The sequence below is a fragment of the Thunnus albacares genome, chromosome 21 (assembly GCF_914725855.1).
Source record: "Thunnus albacares chromosome 21, fThuAlb1.1, whole genome shotgun sequence".
Classification (NCBI taxonomy): Eukaryota; Metazoa; Chordata; class Actinopteri; order Scombriformes; family Scombridae; genus Thunnus; species Thunnus albacares.
The window spans coordinates 21,466,868-21,485,394 of NC_058126.1; the positions used below are offsets into that span (position 1 = coordinate 21,466,868).

The following is an 18,527-nucleotide window of genomic DNA, read 5'->3' on the forward strand; positions in this document are numbered from 1 at the left end:
CCAAATACTCTGCAGATGTGTACTTATGATAAGAGTGTAAGTTAAACAAGGAGGTTTATGTCCTTTCTAACTCCTTGTTCAATCTCTGTTTCATGTTTTGGTCACGGTTTAAATGATTCAGAGTAGCAATCTGTAACTGGACCTGGTAGATAAACACACTTGTTTGGTATCCAGAAAATGGTAAATTATACTCATGGTAGACTGATACTAATATGATATGCATCAGTGCTAAAACTTGATATGAAATGATGAAATTATAAGCCTGCTACTTTGCATTTAAAACCTTTTAATCAAACCTGCATGTCAGGTACAACTTTTTTACTTTTTAAGATTAGTGTGTAGAGACAGTGAGAGAAAACAGGAGGAGGCAGGAGGAGAGATGTAGAAAAAGTAAAGTTAAAGTAAAAACTGTGTTAACTATGTGGAAATGGGAAACCAGATTGTCATTATCATACAGTTGGCAAATATGATGTTGGGATTTTAATAATATCCTCTTAAAAATCCTAAAGCAATGGCGTACTTTCCATTTGGATTAATAAGTTGGATAACAGGTAGTCTGGTGTCTCAGCCAGCAGCTTATAATAAGGTCCTCAGATTTCTGCCCAGTGGAACTTTTCATGTCTCTTTGGGTTTAGGGGCCAAACAAGCACTTTCAAGAACCCATAAATATTGAATGCAGAATAAATGCAAGCCCATTTGATTATGAAATGGAGAGTGTGTGGATGGGTTTAGCTGTACATGTCAGATACCCACAGAGTACTCTGGAGCGTCTGGTGAAAGGAGGCAAGGCATAGCAAAGTGGACCTAATTAGAGGGATTTGGAATGTATTTAAAAATGAATCACGCTTCGCCGCGACACCAACAACAGTATAAACCACTTCTCTAAATGGGCAGCTGGCAGGCAGAGGGCTTGTCGGGTTGCTAAATACCCCCAGCAACATATGAATGGGAGGCCTGATTACTTTGTCACTAATGATTCATTGGCTCACACATACACTCAGGCAGTGTAAATACTTCTGGGAACAGCCCTTCACTCTTGTCTGTGTTCACAGCCACTTCTTTGCATAGCTGTGCTTGTCATCATTATCACAACAGAAATGCTTAGCCAGATATCAGAATATAAGGTATTAAAAAACAAACAGATGACCCAACTTGCATTAAAAACAGCACTTGATTTAAGGAAATTCTCTAGCCAAACTGATCAATATTTATCCTCATTTTGTATGTAAGTATGTTTTTAACACACGCACGTTTACACATTTCCCAATAAGCAAACCTCCAGCAAATTACCTCCTCAAACTGCCTGATTTCTAATATTAAAGCCTTCTTATTTTGTGCCATCAGGTCTCTCTCCTTTCTGATTGCCTCTCTGGAGCACTGAGCATATTTGCGATAAACCCTTACAACCTGAGGAATGTAATTTCAAAATCGGAATAGAGTGTGATTAGAGTGAAACGGGTGATGCCTTCAGTGATAGTGTACGTCGCACACATGTTATCCGTATGCGAGGAAACATCTTAGGAGGGGAGAAAAAAAAAACAAAAAAAAAAACGCAGTCAGCTTTAATTGTGCAAAGCCAGCGTGAGAGATGTCGCCGTGAATTACGGCAACAGTAAACCACATGGGCATACTCACAGAAAGGCATAAATTCAGACGCAGATACACAAACACATACACACTTAAGCATCATCCTCTGCATATGAATTAAATCACAAAGAGGAGCAGGGGCTTCTAAACTTGTTTATATGCAGATTTCCCTGCATCGGGGTGATGAAAAACACCAAATACATGGAAAAACACTTGTGCTATTTTTACCTTCAGACATATACGATACACAAAAGCTGTTTGCTCCCAACGGCGACTAATGCTTTCTTTGTTGGCTGCTCTCTCCACATCCATGGCCTTCCATTAAATAGATTTGCAGTTAGCACAAAAACATAAAGGAGCTCATCTCAAGTCTGTAATATACATACTGTTGTTCTGTATACGGTATGGTGTGAAGCAGGTTGCTGCTGTATGATTGCTGTGTCTGGATAGAATGAGAGGTTAATCTTCTTGTGAGAGGTTTAGAAACAGGTTGTGCTGGCAATGAAAACCACTTGGCACCGCTTCCTCCACTTCATCACCACAGGTTGTATGCTTTCATTGCTTGCTCTCTCTTTTTTTTTTCCACGTACAGTATGTTTCAGTCCAGTCACTTAAAGAAAATCCTTGACTCGTACGTGGTCAATCAACATTGGCTGATCTCAAGAGGAAACAGTCTAGTGAGAGTCTAGTGTTTCTCTCGCACCATAACCCACACTGTCATCTCACTCTCTCTCTCTCTCTCTCTCTCTCTCTCTCTCGTTAAGTGGGTGAGTTGGCTGGAGTGATGAGCAGTGTGTGTTAGACTCAGATAATTACGGGATGCTGCGGGGAGTTCTCCCTGTCTGGCCTGGGAAATGTGGCAACGTATCACCTTTGTGGGGATGGAGCAGCTGCACGCTGTGGGAGCCAAACCTGGCAACCCGGAACTCCCCGCTCTACATGACTGCAGATGTTGCAAGATTAGACTGTAGAGAGAGTGAGAGTGTATGTGAGGGTGTGTTACTACAACACTTAAAACATGATTGAGTGATTAGGGCTGATACTTTATGCATATTATTGAACAGACATCCTACTTGTTTATAAGTTGCATGTTTTTGCCTGTATGGACACAAATTCCTACACTCACAAAAAGAACCCTATACACTGCATATATAGATACTGACAGATCAATACAGTACAAAACAGTCTCTTTATTCCCCAAAACACACACACTAATAAACACACGCTTGTTTTTCCTTCTCTTTCCAGCTGGTAGCAGTATATGAAGAGCAGGATCCTCATAATGGAGGTGACGGTACGAGTGCCAGCTCCACAGGCACGCAGAGTCCTGAACCCTTTGCCAGCGAGCTGAGTTCAGCATCAGCCTTCCAGCCCTACCAGTCCAACAGTGAGATCGAGGTCACCCCATCCTCCTTGCGATCTAGTAAGTACAATGACAATGTTATCATGAAATTACAGTATGTCAGCATTAAACAAAAGCACTCAACAGAAAAACAAAACTATCATATATCAAGAATAAAAATCTCCATTAAAAGCTCATTCCTACAACTTTTTATATTACTGCTAAGATTATGTCAGCAAGACAAAGTTAACACTACCACTACGACATCCATACTTCTAACAAAAAAATCAAAAAACTCAAATTAAGCGACGCAGTGTTGTAAAAACAAAAACTTGCAACTTCAGTGAGGAATTAACCGTAGCTCAAGTAGCACCTTAAGGCCTGTGTTCTGCTCTTTTAAAGAATGAATATGTAATCTATGCCACCAACACAACTTCAAATTGCAAGCCTTTAAATGGGAAGGACATGAAAGCTGACATCTGGAAGCTAAAGTGGCTTAGAAAGCAAAGCATAACACAAAGAACTGAAAGCAAACCACAGTCTGGACTGATGCTGATATTAAGCTAAATTACATTAAAAAATCGACCAAGTTTTGGCTAAGTTGTATTATTGTTTAGAACCACAATGGCTGCCAAAATGTCAGATAAAAAAAACAAAAATGCTACAAAGTTAACTTTTTCTACTCAAACCCAAACCATAGAAAACAAACTGGCTGGTGTCAGTTTTACTTGACATGCTTCAGGTGTATTGCATGGAGTCAAGTGTCTGTCAAAACTGTGCAGTGTGTCCAGGGAATGGCAGCGCCGACTTAGACAGACAGGTAGAAACCGAGACAAAGGAAGGAATTGAGACACAGTTGGGTGCTCAGTCATGCATGAGCAGCAGCACACATGCCAGAGCAAGGTGAACATGAACACACACACACACACACACACACACACACACACACCCATAAAATGGCACCCACAAGTCAGTGACTCAGCTGTTGCTCATGTCCACATATTCACATCCCATGAAGTGGAACCGGTGAGCTGATGCAGAGCTGTCTTAAACTTCAAAGGACATTTAAGACATGTAAAGCCACAACTCAGATACGGGCATGGACTCACACACACAAATGCACATGAATGAGCAGTAGACTTTACTCTCTTGCCCTAATGTAAAAGCTCATTCCAGTCTTTCTAAACCTGCCTGTTAGACTGTGGAGATTTATAGAAATTGCTCCCAAGAATGGTGCAATGGCAGTCTGAAAGGAAACCAGTAGCACAGTGTGAGAGCAGGTTTGTTTGAAGTTATCTGACCCGCTGTCAGCTTGGTCCAAACAAACCCACATTTGAAGCTGTGACTGGGTTTCTGAGGCATGTTAGTCTTTCTCATCCCCCACACAGACAAAAATCTGGCGGTGCTGAATACCAGCTTCTAAAACTGTCTGTGTGCAGTAGAAAGATTAAAGATTATGATTGATTAAAAACATTGTCCTTCAATCGGACAAACTAGGTTCAAGGCTCTGTGTTGTTAGGCCTCTGCCATGTTAAAGTGTCCTAAAACAAGGCAGTGGATCAATCCCATCTGGTCTCTACACCAGCCCTTACCATACGTTTGTAGGCAGAAAGGATGTTTTGCCTTATTAAGGGCTGCTCTAAACCAGAGTGCAGTGAAAGTGTACAATAGAATCCTTGAACAGCGAGTCTATCCCTAAGGGAAACAATGGTGTTAGAAAAAGCAGAAAATGTTATAAATGTTAGGTCTACTAAGGCTACTTGGTAGATATTTTGGTCATGAAAAGCTTTAGCTACATGTCCTAACTATGCCTTTTCATGGTGGGTTTAAGATCACAGAATTTACAGCAAAGAAAGTGAAATAAAAGGAAGCACCACTTTGTCCCTATCTAAATGTATCTGATTTGTCTTATAATCATATGCAGCCATCAAATAAAGAAGAATATGCCTTCTGTTTTAAAGCACATGTTGATTGTCTCTGGGATGTAACTTACCAGCTGAATGAGAAAGGCATATATCAGTGTCCATGAGGATGGAAGTTTCCTGTTCATGGTTGAGAGTATAGCAGTGCATCCCAATAAGTGATGGTCTATAGTGAAGGGCTACTGAGAAGGGATCAGTTCAGAAAAGTTCTCCTTTCAGATATTCTGTAGCTGTTCCTGATCTGTGGCCTCCATAAAGGCAGGGCAACAAAAAGTATGAGCTTTGGGTTGTCATGGAACCTCGTCAGAACCAATTTCAAGTTATTGAAATGTTTGATCTGCAGCCCATATTTGGACTTGAATGTTTTTCATAGAAAAATATCATGCTGCACACTTTTTTGTCATCATGATACAACAATGGAGAGCTTATGCAAGCTCTGTCCTACTCACCCACACAAACACACACTTGTAATGCAGTTCATCGCTGGCCCTGTAAATTGTATGTCTAGCATTCTACAAATATAATGACAAAATTGCTGCGAAGCAGAAGAACTGATTGCCTCTCACACACTGCATCTTACATGGTGATAGGTATATCTATAGCAATTTCTTAGAGATAAAGACAGTGAGAAAGATATGTAGGATTGACAGACTGGGGGCTGGACCTATGAATGATTCAGGCAGTCAGGCAGTTAAGGCCATGCTTTGTTTTGTGGTAGTTTACTCAAGTGCAGTATTACCAACAAAACACAAGTGAGATTGCATTGTTTACAGGGTATGTTTGTTCCTCGGAGACCATATACACTTACACTTCCCCACTTACAAGTTCCTATTTCAACTCCAAAAGTACCTTGAATATACGTGTTGTGAATAAGTATTTTGAAGAGGTAGAGAGACAGTTAGACAGACAGACTGACTGGCAACACATACACACGGACAAGCAGATGAACAAGACAGACAGGCGATAGTCCCTCCAGAGATGCAGATGAGCAAATTACTGGCAGCAATATTGCATATCAGACATCAAAGTGTAGCAGCGGCGCCCTTGGCAGCTGTGCTCTGAGGCAGAGAATTATGGCTATTTAAAATCATCATCTTTTAGAGCCATATTGATTGTTTTTCCCCTCCTACAACTCCCAAAGTCCCAAACTCTCCCTCTCGCTTTCTTTCTGTCCTCCACCCCTCCCTTGCCTCTGCCTTGGGAGCCCATTTTAGATTTCCATGCTAACATGTGCCGTGCAGGTCAAACTGCTAATAATTGGATTGGAGATGAGATGTAAATTACAATAATGAATGTAATTTTCCCGTAATTATATGGATGCCAGAGCTGCCTCTACTCACCGCTACATTCTAATCTTTCAGAAGTAAGAGAAAATATCTGAAACTTTGGGACCATACCACTGGTTCAGCCAAGTAAATCCTTTGTGCTTACAGCTTATATTACTGACAACCAGCTCCCAGCTCATGCAAGTGACGCTGTAATTTTAAATGTGTTTTTCTTACCTTCCTGTCCCTGCACATTGGTTTGAGTTCATAAGTACAAGCACAAGTACAGTACATCTTGCTCAACATAGCTACTGCATCATAATGAAACACATGTCCACACTGGTTTTCATTAAAAAAACATTTATATGGAAGATATGTTTAACATGTGAAAATCGTGAGTGGTCTGTGAATCCTTCTTGGTGGTGCATTCAGGTCCTGAAGTGAAGGTCTGATGACTCAACAGGAAATACAAATAATTATCAAACATGAATGCCATAAAATCCTGTTGTAATTTTGTTACCAGTTAGTTCTATTGAATGGTCTAAAAAAATAATTTTGCTGACTTCAGATTGAAAGTTTTTAGCTATGGTTTTAGCTACATGACAGCACATAAATGCACTATTCCTCTACATCCAACTCAGATAGTAAACAAAAAGTAGTTAGCAAAGAGATAGCTCTGCAAAGGAGGAAATGGTACTGAGGCGAGCAGAATGAGAAAGGGAAAGGGCAAGAAGAGAGAATACTGCTGCTACATCATCAGATCAAGCAGAAGGCCAGCCTCTGGAACAAACAGACAGCAGCTGGTGGTGTAGTTGTAACACATGCCAAACTATATAATCAACAACAGAGTGTTTTTGCTGCCATGAATGGGCAAGGCAGCAATGCAGCGGATGAACCCACGTGTGTGACAAGCCATCCTGATTTCAGTGCTCTGTTGCAAGTGCACAGTAAAGTTGACAAAGTTGTGCATCCCTTCTAGCTAGAATGATTTGATTAGGTTGCTTCACAGAGCAGAGTCCGTCCAATCAGTTGGTACACTGGTCATGGCACGGAACTGCACTGACATGTCTCCGCCATGGAAATGTGTACTATAGTAGGATAAATGATTCTTTTATGATTATTGATTTATGTTTTATTAAATCATAATTATTGTGAGTTATAAAGGTGGGTGTGTTGTTGGGGGATTTAATTTTAGAAATTTAAACTATTTGCACAATCAGCAATTGTTACAAAAGCTAAAATATAGCTTCATGATTTGGGAAATGACTGGAACTGGAAGGTGTAAGGATATCGATATGATCCCTTTCAGTTAATACTGGATCTTGTAAATTCTAAATTGAATGCTGTTCTTTGTTGCTCAAAGAGTTTGTCAAAGAGGTACTTTTATTTGACCCAGGACTTGACTTCATATTACTGACAGTCAGGTTGCTATTTGTCATAGTTTCCCTATGTTTAAACAGTTTGTTGACAGTCTCAGGTATGGACTTAAGCCCCTGGGTGACAGAAATGGTGCAAAACCTCATTAAGGCTGAAGTTAATAGAAGTAAAATATTAGTGGGCAGCTGTGCCAAGTGACAAAATCCACTAATGATGGCTTCACTCCCCTGCCTCCTCCACTTGCAGACAGAGAGGAACAAATTAAAAAGGCCCTCTGGTGTTTATATGGTAAACTAGACTCAGTCACGAGTGTCCAGATCACAGAGTAATGTACACACTGCTGAGGTCACAAGGATAAGATGGTTTGTGAGTTGGTGGCCAGTTTAAGCCAGTGTCCTCTGTGTCAAAATGTTCTCAGTGTAAATTATCTTTTACACAAACTTACATGTGTGAAAGGGATATTCAACAGATCACAGAAACTCTGTTTTTTTCTATCATTGGTCTTTCTTCCTTGAACTTGACTTTCATGGATGCCACTTTCATGTAGTTGTTCCTTGACTGTGAGGATTTTCATTCCTAGTATTTTTTAAAAACTCAATTGCAGTTGCTGAGGGTGCACAATCAGGAACTGTGAGTGCTATTGACAAAGGTTGAAACTACACTGACATTGATGTGGAGAGGCTCTAAAACACACCACAGAAGATCACAGTGATTGCAGTGATACTTCCATGATTGACCCCCTGCCAACAAATCCTTCTTTGTACAGATCAAACTAAAACATCAACCGATAGCTGGTCATTTTGCTATTTACACTGTGACACCTTCATCAACTTTGAACCCCGGGCTGTCAAGCTATTTTACTAGTGCTCCTGTTCGTAAAGGAAGGTGTGGTGACAAATTGTCCATTTCTCCAGTGACCTGGTCCTGTGGTCCTTGAAGCTCTGCAGTGACAGGGTTGCTGGGAGGCCATTACAGAGATTGGCTTTGGAGGGGGTGGGGATGGGGAGTGTGGACACCTTCGAACAGGAGGGCCTTCATCTAATCAATTTGGCTTAGTGCTCTGCCAGTGAGGAGGCTCCCTGCTGCCAGCCAAGGCCATATAAAAGTCACTAAAGCAGAGGAGATGCACAATGACACTAGAGATGAAAGGCTATGAAAATTTCATATCATGATTATAGTGACCAAAATTATCACAGTTATCAGTATTATTGTGGTATTGTTAATGCTCAAAAAGTACTGACGCACTGAAATGATTTCACCAAGTTTTATATTGAAAACCACAAATAAAATTGGCAGCACTAACATTATGCACTTTTTGGTATGAATAAACATTAAAATAATAACATAGCCAATACCTTATGTAAACATATGAAAATCAAATCAAATGTGCATCAACATTAAAGATGGCACCATGTGGCCATGAGAGGTAACAGCACTTTGCACTGCTGCAAACAGCAATGCCTGTCTTGTCTATTGTATGTAAGTACTGTATTCTTGTTCTCATGAAGCCGTTGCTTTTCTTTTTTCAACTTTTCTTGTTGTTCAGCAACATACAGGAACTCCTTAGCTGCATTCAGACTGAAAACAGTCCTGTGTAAAACAATACAGGTGGCTGTGTTGGTGTGGGTGTGTTGTTTAAAATGCCAGTGAGACAATGAAATACTATCCAGCAAGTCCAGTTAGAGTAACAGATTATTACATTTAAAGGTTGATCAGAAAAACACTGCACAGTGGTTTGTAATACTCAGACTGGATTTTATAATACTAGAAAGTTATCACGCTGCAGCCCTGTTTACCAGCAGGCACATGTGGAACATGTCTATGTCTGCAGACCTCTGAAAAAAATATGAATTGAACTGCATGCACATCTGTGAGACCGCAGCTGTCCTCGGATACGGAACACAGAAAGCATGAATTGGCCTTTGCTCCTCTTATAAGGCTGAAAAATCTCTGCAGCGTTGTCAGTGCCTTCCACCTTGTTTTCATTGACACAAAACAAACTCATGTTGCATTCTGCGCCTGAGCGCCTGCATCTGGGAGACTGTTGCTAACATTGGCTGATGGTGGACAGTATTAACTGTGAGTATTTCAAAACATGGTGATCAAATTAATGATAATTTAAATTAAACCACCTGGATATTTACTGAGGTTTATCATGGTAACCGTTTCATCCCTGCGGACAACACATGCTATAAGTGCAAATAGTTTGTAGTGACCAACATGTAGGTTACAGTGGTTGTAAAATGCCTCACCAAATCTTAAACACTTAAAAAGCACAGTTTTGCTCAATTAAGACATTAGTTTTGATAGGCACATGCTCTGAGACAGTATTCTTTCAGCTCTTTCTTTCTTTTTAAGATTTTCATGACAGATTTAAGCCCATGAAGTAGACTGTCATCTCATCAAGGGCTGTCCCAGAGGATTTGGGTGACTTCCAAAGGCAGTGATTGCCCATTATAGATAAACTACTAGGTTTAGGTTTGGAACCACATGCCACTAGGTCTGATAGCAGGCACTGATACTTATCTCTCTCATCTGCCCTCTCTCTCTCTGGTCCAGAACTACTTCTTCAATCTCTCACTTCAGCAGTGAGCAGGTGATGCAGTGCGATCTCAGGGCTTTCATATCGGTAGAATCACAGAGTTGATAACAGCGGCAGTGTGCATCTGCTGATTGGTCCTGTCTGATGGTTAACCCATCTCACATCATCTGGTGTCTGTCTGTCTGTCTGTCTTCCTCTCCCCTTCTCTCTGTCTCTCTGTCTAAAGTTCTTATAACATTAACAATTTGAACTTTAACTAGAATTGATTGATGGAATCTGTTATTTTTTGCTTGAAACTTTTTTACTCTAATTGTCACAATGCTGTATTTCAAGTTTACAATCTAGACTATTGGTTGCCTAGTACAGTGATTCTCACTAACAGAGCCTTGATTGTTGGCTTCAAGGTCCCGTTGGTTGAACCTTTTACAGTCCTTGGGGCTGATTTGTACTGCAGCTATGGGTCTGTGGACTGTTGGCCAGTGGGCTGCAAAGTTTTACATAACAAAAAAATGACCTAAAATATTCCCAATTAGTATTAGCTAACTTACATATTAGTATTTAGCTAAGTTACTTGCATATGGGAGTAAGTAGGTAACTTGGAATGAGTTTGTACTTCATTGCACGTTCAACTACATAGACCTTGTGTTAGCTGTACTTCTTACCTTCCCCACCACCTACCTCTGTGAGGCTAGTCTCTATGGTTACAAAAACAAAACTGCAGATCAGAATGAATGCAAGAAACACCCTCCATTCCTCACTGAGTTTTATCATTACAGCCAATGGAATTGTCAAGAGACAGACCACTATTTCTCAACCGGTGAGCTTAGATTTTCTTTGTTTCTTTCTCTCTCTCGCTCTGTTATTTGGCTCCAGTAAGATGTGATGAAATGGCCTTTTTTAGGACTCTCTGTTTCTCTCCTCTCCTCTACAGTGCCGTGACGCTATTAATCGTTGTGACATACTTGTTGTGACAGGCTTATCCCCTCAGCTACAGTAACACTGAACAACAACCAACCATTTATTTAGCTCCGATTCACCTAAAAATAAAAACTAAAAAGCCTAGAGTTATGTACTATATTTTCTCTTTTCTCTCATTACTTCATCCACTTGTGCTGTAAGTGGCTATGTAAGCAAATTATCATTGTTTTAATGGACCTATCAGTATGAATTTCCCAAATAATTTGGCAAGGAATCATTTTTTGAGAGTGTTGGGATATGGAAGAGGAGATGGCACAGAAGACATGGTCATGTCATGGTGGCCCTTCATAGATCTATTCAACCGTTCTTCACCAATGATCCACAGCCACTCCATCTGTGCATAACACCTCTCAAAGTAGCTTCATTCGCACATACTGGAGTTAAGTACACACTCAGCAGTGAGGATGTTGGGATAGCTAGCTCATCTCCCTCAGCAAGCTCATCATTAGCGAGCTGAAAGCACTTTTAAACCCACTGGCCCTCGTGAGACTTTGAACTGCCTTCCTCTACCTGAGTTAGTGGAGAGGCTATTAGTTATGTCAACTCTTAATCATACACACGCTTGTTGAGGGAGAGGGAGAGAGAGGGAGTGCCCAGGATGGGTCTTGAAATTGCTGAGGAGTGGGCGTTCAGTTCACAGTCATTGGGATTATTAGTCATAAAAACACTCATACTGTCATAATATCATCCAGGGCTTATTATAGCTAATTATTGCAACGACCCACACTGTTAAATGGTGAAGACAGTGTTTTGGTAATGAAGTGTGAAGTGCTTGGAGTGGTAAAAGTCTCCACTCAGCACCGTAAGGATTGTGCTACCAGTACTGGTATGGTATGGTCATTTATTTCAAAGTGTCATGCACCAAAAGGTGCCCAGCCCGCACGGGCTTACAAGACACTACAAACATCACAAACAAGAGCATTAACACGATGAGAGCGAAAGAACAAATATAATATACCTTCATACATGTCAATCAATGTCAAACCAAATATGAATACAATCCTGCTCCTTAGACAATACAGCTATAAAATATAACTGAGTTACATCTGAGGCACAAACTGTGCCTTTAACACTTCAAACATAAAGTTCCCTCAGACACTGTTGATAAGCATTTAACACAAACTGAGCTTAATGAAACACACATGTTCTGAGGCCTACATTCATCAGACATAGAAAATAAATCAGGACATTCTGCAGACATTTCAAGGAAACGCCTATATCTAAGATTGTGATATAATGGACAATAGAACAAAAAGTGCATTTCATTTTCAACCTCTCCCAGATCACACAGGTAACACTCTCTATTCTCTACTGGAATTGAATAGAAGCATCCAGTGTCCACCGCCAGAGGCAAGATATCATATCTCAACTGGGCACAGACAGACCTCTGTGCTCTGGTTAAGGGTGGCGTAGTGCTCAGGGTGGTAAATACACTTAATCAGACTGTACGTTCTCAGTTTTGGTTTATAAAAAAAAGTTTAAAAAATGTCTTCTCACCATTACTGTTTCTAAATTTCAAATAGTATTGTTTTAATTTGACCAGCACTACAAGATAATTTATACATATAATATATAAGACCTGTCTTGCCAAATATTTTTGCAAGCCCCCTTGTCCAAGAATAATTATTTGACAAATCCCAAAAGCAAAGTTGTTTTGTAAGTCTCTTATCTGGCATGTTGATTAATCTATTCCACAGTCGCAACATGTCCCTTATGGCGCACTTCACATGGCTCCCCTCCCTTTCCATGTGCACACCCAGAAAACAGTGCATTACTCTGTTCTGAACTGCGTCACATTTTGCTTGCTTACAATAACCCCAGACCCCTGCACCTAGATGGTCCTCTAGAGTAAGTCCTAAGTATTTGTAATACTCAGTGTATGTTGAACCAAAATGAAATTAAATGCATAACCTGAGTTTTATATTTGTTTATCTTCAATCTCCATTTACTTCACCAACAGCACACAGAAAACTTATCCCTCTATAATTCAATTCAGCACCGACCCACGGGTCAGCTCACCCCAAGCCCGGCTCTATTATGAAGACTGGATGCCAGGTTAGCTTGTTAGCCTAGATGCTAGCTGCAGAAGGCCAGCGCAAGGCTCCTTGGACCCCACAAGTGCTTGAAACATTGCGCACGGCAGACGGGATGCTCTGGAGGTGCTGCACCAGACTGGACTGGAGGAGCCATCGAACATTCAATACACACACATTGTGTAAAACAAGAAGGGCCTAGCCTCATGAAAAAAAGAAAAAATGTGAACATAGCAGATGTGGCGGTTGCTTGCGTGGTATTGCAATATTGTGGTTATTGTGGTTATCTTGACAGTCCTAATTCCATACCACTCGCAGTCGCCATCTTTCGCAGCTCAATTGCCTGTTCCACCAGTAGAGACTGACCTATGCTGGTGTGTGCTGTGCACTGCAATACATCACCTCAATACAGCATCTCCTTATCAGTTTTACAGAAAGAGGAGCATCTGTATTTTTGACGGTATAAAAAAAGATTTCTAAATACTCTGGTATACTGTAATACCTTGATAACGCCCAAGACAACCCATAGGAGTCAGCCCTTAGTGATCCATCAGGGGGAAGATAGCAGGAGAAAAGTATAAAGCAATACTCTGACACCAAATGCTTTAACTGTAAATCAATTATCCCATCTACTGATTTATCAATTAGGCTAACCCTGTATAACCTAAAAATTTCATTTTCATAGATACCCACACCCCCGAGAGTTAGGGGTCTTAATGTTAGTTCTTCTGTTATAGCCAAACCAAGTATATCCATCTATATCAATGCATTTCATTGAGGGAAATGAAGTTCATATCCATCCATCCATTTGTATTCCAGTGCACAAGAGTGAATTGTTCAGGACTTACAAGCTTTCCAGACAATCTTCAGTTGTCCGCCCTCTGTCTCTGTTTTCCACATCTCAGTTGTTATCCACACCTGTTGGGCGTCTTCTGACTCTCCTGTTCCCTGCAGTGTAAATCTGTCGCCCAAGGGGTATTTCATCCAATAGAGCTCTGAAGTTCAATTCAATCATTCTTTTGGTGTGAGTCTTGGCTGGTTGAATGTAAACTTTCAGAAACTTCTCGTTACTCTTCAGCTTTTGTTTCTTGTGTAGCACATCCACCATATCCTGTACAGAATTTCCTTAGTTTTTGAATGAGTTCAGCTTTCAGACAGTCTCTGTTTTCAATGACTAGCTTTTCCAGCAAGTAAAGTAGACTGTCCACCTTTGAGTTTAATCGCCTCTTGAACGCCACTTTCATCTTCAACTCAACTGTTAAACAATCCGGAATCACCATCTTTCTATTCTTCAGTCTCATAACTCGCCCATCATTCAACATTTTTGAGCATGCTTGACCACACTTAGATTTACTACTTAGCTTATTTTATTTGTCAATCGCAGCCCATTAAATTATATCCACCAAATAGTTATAGAACTCCCGGTCAGGCAGCCATCTTGCTCTCTGTCGTACTATTGCTATTATTACTTCTGCCAGAATCCCAATAAAGCCATAGCCAGACAGCTGAATCTTGTGGAGCTGTGTGTGTGTATGTGATTGTGTGTTTGTTGACTGCTTTATTACTTCCTGAGACGAGCTGAGAGCAGCTCTGCAGGTCACTTGTGTCACACTTAAGGCAACACAGGACCAGTGAGGTCTTTATTGGGAAACAAAGTTATTTACACTTTCTGACATATAGAAACAGATTCAAGTGGGGACTGGCCTTAACCCTGTGACGGAGAGCATGGGAAGGGAGTCAGAGTTTGTTTGCACTGACTCTGGTGTCATCTCAGTATCACAGACACTCAACAGAAGGACATTTAGGAGAATTATGTGTCTGAAATATGGCATCTCAGCCCACTTCTGACTTCTCACAGGACTCTTAATGCACAGTTTGTTTATCCTCTGTGTAAACACTAATATGCAGTATTGAGATAAATCCTGCTCATAATGGCTCTGCTTTGAGGGATAATTTTGGGGCTGAGATTTTGCAGTTTTCCAGAGACAGGAAGTGTTAGCAGGGAATTTGATTGCTGAGTTAACAGAGTCATCTGACCTTTCTTCATCTCATTTTTCTCAAACATTCAGTATAAGTCTTCAGGGTATCTTTTTCTCACTTAGTCACCGACCACTAAAAATATCACAAAGGGTTGCTGTTGCCAAGTTACAATTAGAACCTTCTGATTTTGAATTTGAGCAACAATTTAATAAACTAAAATAAAGCTGGACTTCCTCAATAGTTATCTCTTGCGTCATTTATTAATAAATCTCTGTGGTTGTTTATCTCTTACTTGAATATACGCACACATGCCAAGTTTATGGTCATGGTAATTCAATGCAGCTATTCTGATGTTATTTCGTAACTTCAGCAGGAAACGAATCATTTAACTGCCTTTCTCTTCCTCTTGTGCTGAATGCTCATTTGTTTTTAGTCTGACACTCTGAATGCAACTTAAATAACAAGTGATTATACCAGTCTTATATTTCCTCTCACTTTTTCACCCCCAAATTCAAAAGTCTCCCTTCTTCTAAGCAAGCACAGGACTCTGAGAAACTCGCTTTTCTGCAGAAGAACAAATTCTGAATTTACAAAAACACATTAGTATTTTTGCTCATACGTGTTATATTTCTTGACAAAAACAAAAATGTGGAACATTCAAACAATAGATGAAAAGAGGAGGAAAAAAAACGTCTAGGCTTAATCTAAGAACACATCACTATAACAATACAAACAATAATTATAATGATTACACCTCAGTATAATTAGCATAATTGCTATGCCTCTCCTCCTCTCCTGTCTATTCAAATTTAAAATGTTTAATGCAAAAATCGTGCAACACAGTAAATCTGTCTCTGTGTGTCTCTCCTACTGTCTGTCTCTCTCATTAGTCTGCGGGAACCTCTATGGTTCATTTACATTGTGTATCACATGTCAAAAGAGGGTCACAGTTGGCCAAGGGCAATGCCTCCTGCTCTCGGCACAATAAGTCCACAAAGGGTTAGAGGTGTTTAGCATCTCTTTGTCTCCAGGCTCTCTGTCCCAGCGGACCTGCAAACAACCCCTTGACTCCTACACCCGCCTCATTAGTCCCTTTGTAAAAGGCTCCAACCCCTCTCTCTTTCCCGCACCAATCTGCTCCATTGTCGTCCACCAGGAGGTCACCTGTGAAGTTCGTCTGCTTCAAAGCACATGTGAGGGAAGCACTCGGAGGCATGTCCAGGCACATACTGGCTGCCACATGCGGCTAGAAATACACGTATGTTTACACCCGCATAATGCAGGCAGACAGGTTGTGTGCAAGCAAACAGGTTTTCATCATTATAGGTGAACGGATTCATAAAACAGCACACGCAAACATAAATACACAAACGCTGACATACTGCAGAAACACTCCACCCTAACAAGTAATACAGACTCGTATCCAGTCATATAATACCCCCCCACACACACACACACACACACAATTAGTAAAGGATGTAATACTCTAACTCACTCCCTGTTTGTAGGAAGAAATACTTTAACATATGGCTAAAATTATTTGTCCAATATCTAGAGAATATCACTCCCTTCATGAAAAACAAAACAAGTTCAGCGAAATTATGTCACTACATGGATGTGCTAGATTTTTTTTTTTGCTGCACACTCACAATACACAGAAATACTCAACAAGTGACTAACAATGCAGTAAAAGCCATGGAATAAGAAAGTAAGAAGGCACAATTAACATGTGTGAAGTGTTCATGAATAATGATGAAACTGGTGCTAGCTTGCTTATGAGAAAGAGAGAGAGAGATGCATCTTCTTTGTCGCAGCTACAGTAAGTCTGTCATCCCCCTCCTCCTGTTTTTCATCAGATCCACAAAGATACAATCCGCCCCAAAGCGCTGTGAAAATCCCAGAACACTCCCCTACCACATTCCCGTCTTCCCACAAACATGATCACTGTCAGAGTACTTACTCTGGCCCACAATCGCAGCTTTGATCAAAGCAAAACATTTTTGCAGAGTCTGCTTGATTTATTGTTTTTTTTTTTTTTTTTTTTCCTCATGGAATGGTTTCTGCCAGCTATTTGAACATTAAGGGCAAATTAATTTGACAATGTGCAGCGACTACCCGGCGGACTTCCTTTAAGCTATCCTTGCAAATGTCTAGAAACCACATGTTGGTATATTGGACTGAAGTCCTGGCTCTGCAATGTTTGGATATGAAGAAAAAGCTGCTCCCTATCTTTTGGCATAGATTTGTCTATGAATTATTAAAATGTGTTGAGATGTTTTCATTCGCCTACAGGAAGCAGCAGAAACACAAAGAAGAGAGAATGTTACAAACTCTTCCACTGCAGCAAACTCCCCATTAATCATGTCTTGTATGAAAGTCTTTCTTGCATTTTCTCTGATCAACTGCAGATTTTTGTTTTCATCCTGGCAGCTCATTTGTATTAAGGGCAATAATACTTTATTGATATCTATAAGGAAAAGTCTCCTTTCATTTGCAACCCTCTATATTGAGTTGTCAGCACTTGGTAAGTTAGAGGAAAACACCCCGGAGCTTGTTTGGTTTTTAGTGTCTTACTTTAGCAGAGCAGATGCAGGTTGACATGAGGCGTTGGATTTCCTGCCCACTTCCTAAAGCCCACTGGCCCAAATTGTCTTTGTTAAGTGCAATTCAGTCAAGCAGCAGAGATCATCTTCCCTCATGTGGCCTGGGAGTAGTGTCAGGGGGTATAGCTCAGCGGTAGAGCATTTGACTGCAGATCAAGAGGTCCCTAGTTCAATTCTGGGTGCCCCCTCATTTTAGGACAGGGTGATGACATGATGCACCCATCAAATGGAGACTGGGTTCAACTTGCCTTGTCAGCAAGCTCACACCTTGCTTAATTCTGCTCGATTCAGACAGTTGCATTCCTGCTTTTCTTGATCACCTCTTGGCTTATATTTGCCATTTAGCTAACTGTTCCAATACTATCTTCTTTCAGAAAGCTTTTTTTGAAGAAATAGGATGTCAGGAAGTATTCTTTATGGATTATTGTGTTTGGGCTAAAGTTTGTGAAAGGGCCACTTCATCTCTAATGGATTATTGCAATAATATAAGCAAACAACTCTTTCAGTTCAAGTCATTTCTGTCCTTGCTTCCTTGCTCGCTTGCGTAACTCCTGGTAGGAGACAAAAAGTTGTCCTCTGCTGTGACAAAAACTTCTGACCAAACAAGAACTAAACTTACTGTTAGTTTATGGTAAAAAATGTTTGGATAATGGATAAAAAAAACATTCACTCACACACAACAAATACGCCGAAATTTGGGTGTGACGCTTTGAACTGAGACCCAGCTGGGCCATCGTCCCATGGATGTTGGTTCAAGAGCAATAAAAGATCCAAAGAATCAAATAGCTTAATAAATAAAATACTGTCAAAATTTTCATCACAGCATGACAGCAGAATTTAGAGTTATGTGTGTGTCAAGATCAAATGTTCAAGTGCTCAAGTGCTGCTAAAATTTTCC

At 40.5% G+C, this 18,527-nt stretch overlaps 1 protein-coding gene and 1 non-coding gene across 9 annotated transcripts in view; both read left to right on the plus strand.

Annotated features, from left to right (window-relative positions):
- LOC122972572 (partitioning defective 3 homolog) overlaps positions 1-18,527 on the plus strand; it is a 356,531-nt gene that overhangs the window by 118,767 nt on the left and 219,237 nt on the right. For all 8 annotated transcript variants that reach the window (XM_044339771.1, XM_044339764.1, XM_044339768.1 and 5 more), the window contains exon 3: positions 2,836-3,010. In XM_044339771.1, the coding sequence (XP_044195706.1) occupies positions 2,836-3,010 (175 nt within the window). The remainder of the gene's footprint in view (positions 1-2,835; positions 3,011-18,527) is intronic.
- Positions 17,746-17,817, plus strand: trnac-gca. Its single transcript has one exon. It is a non-coding gene; the product is annotated as a tRNA-Cys (tRNA).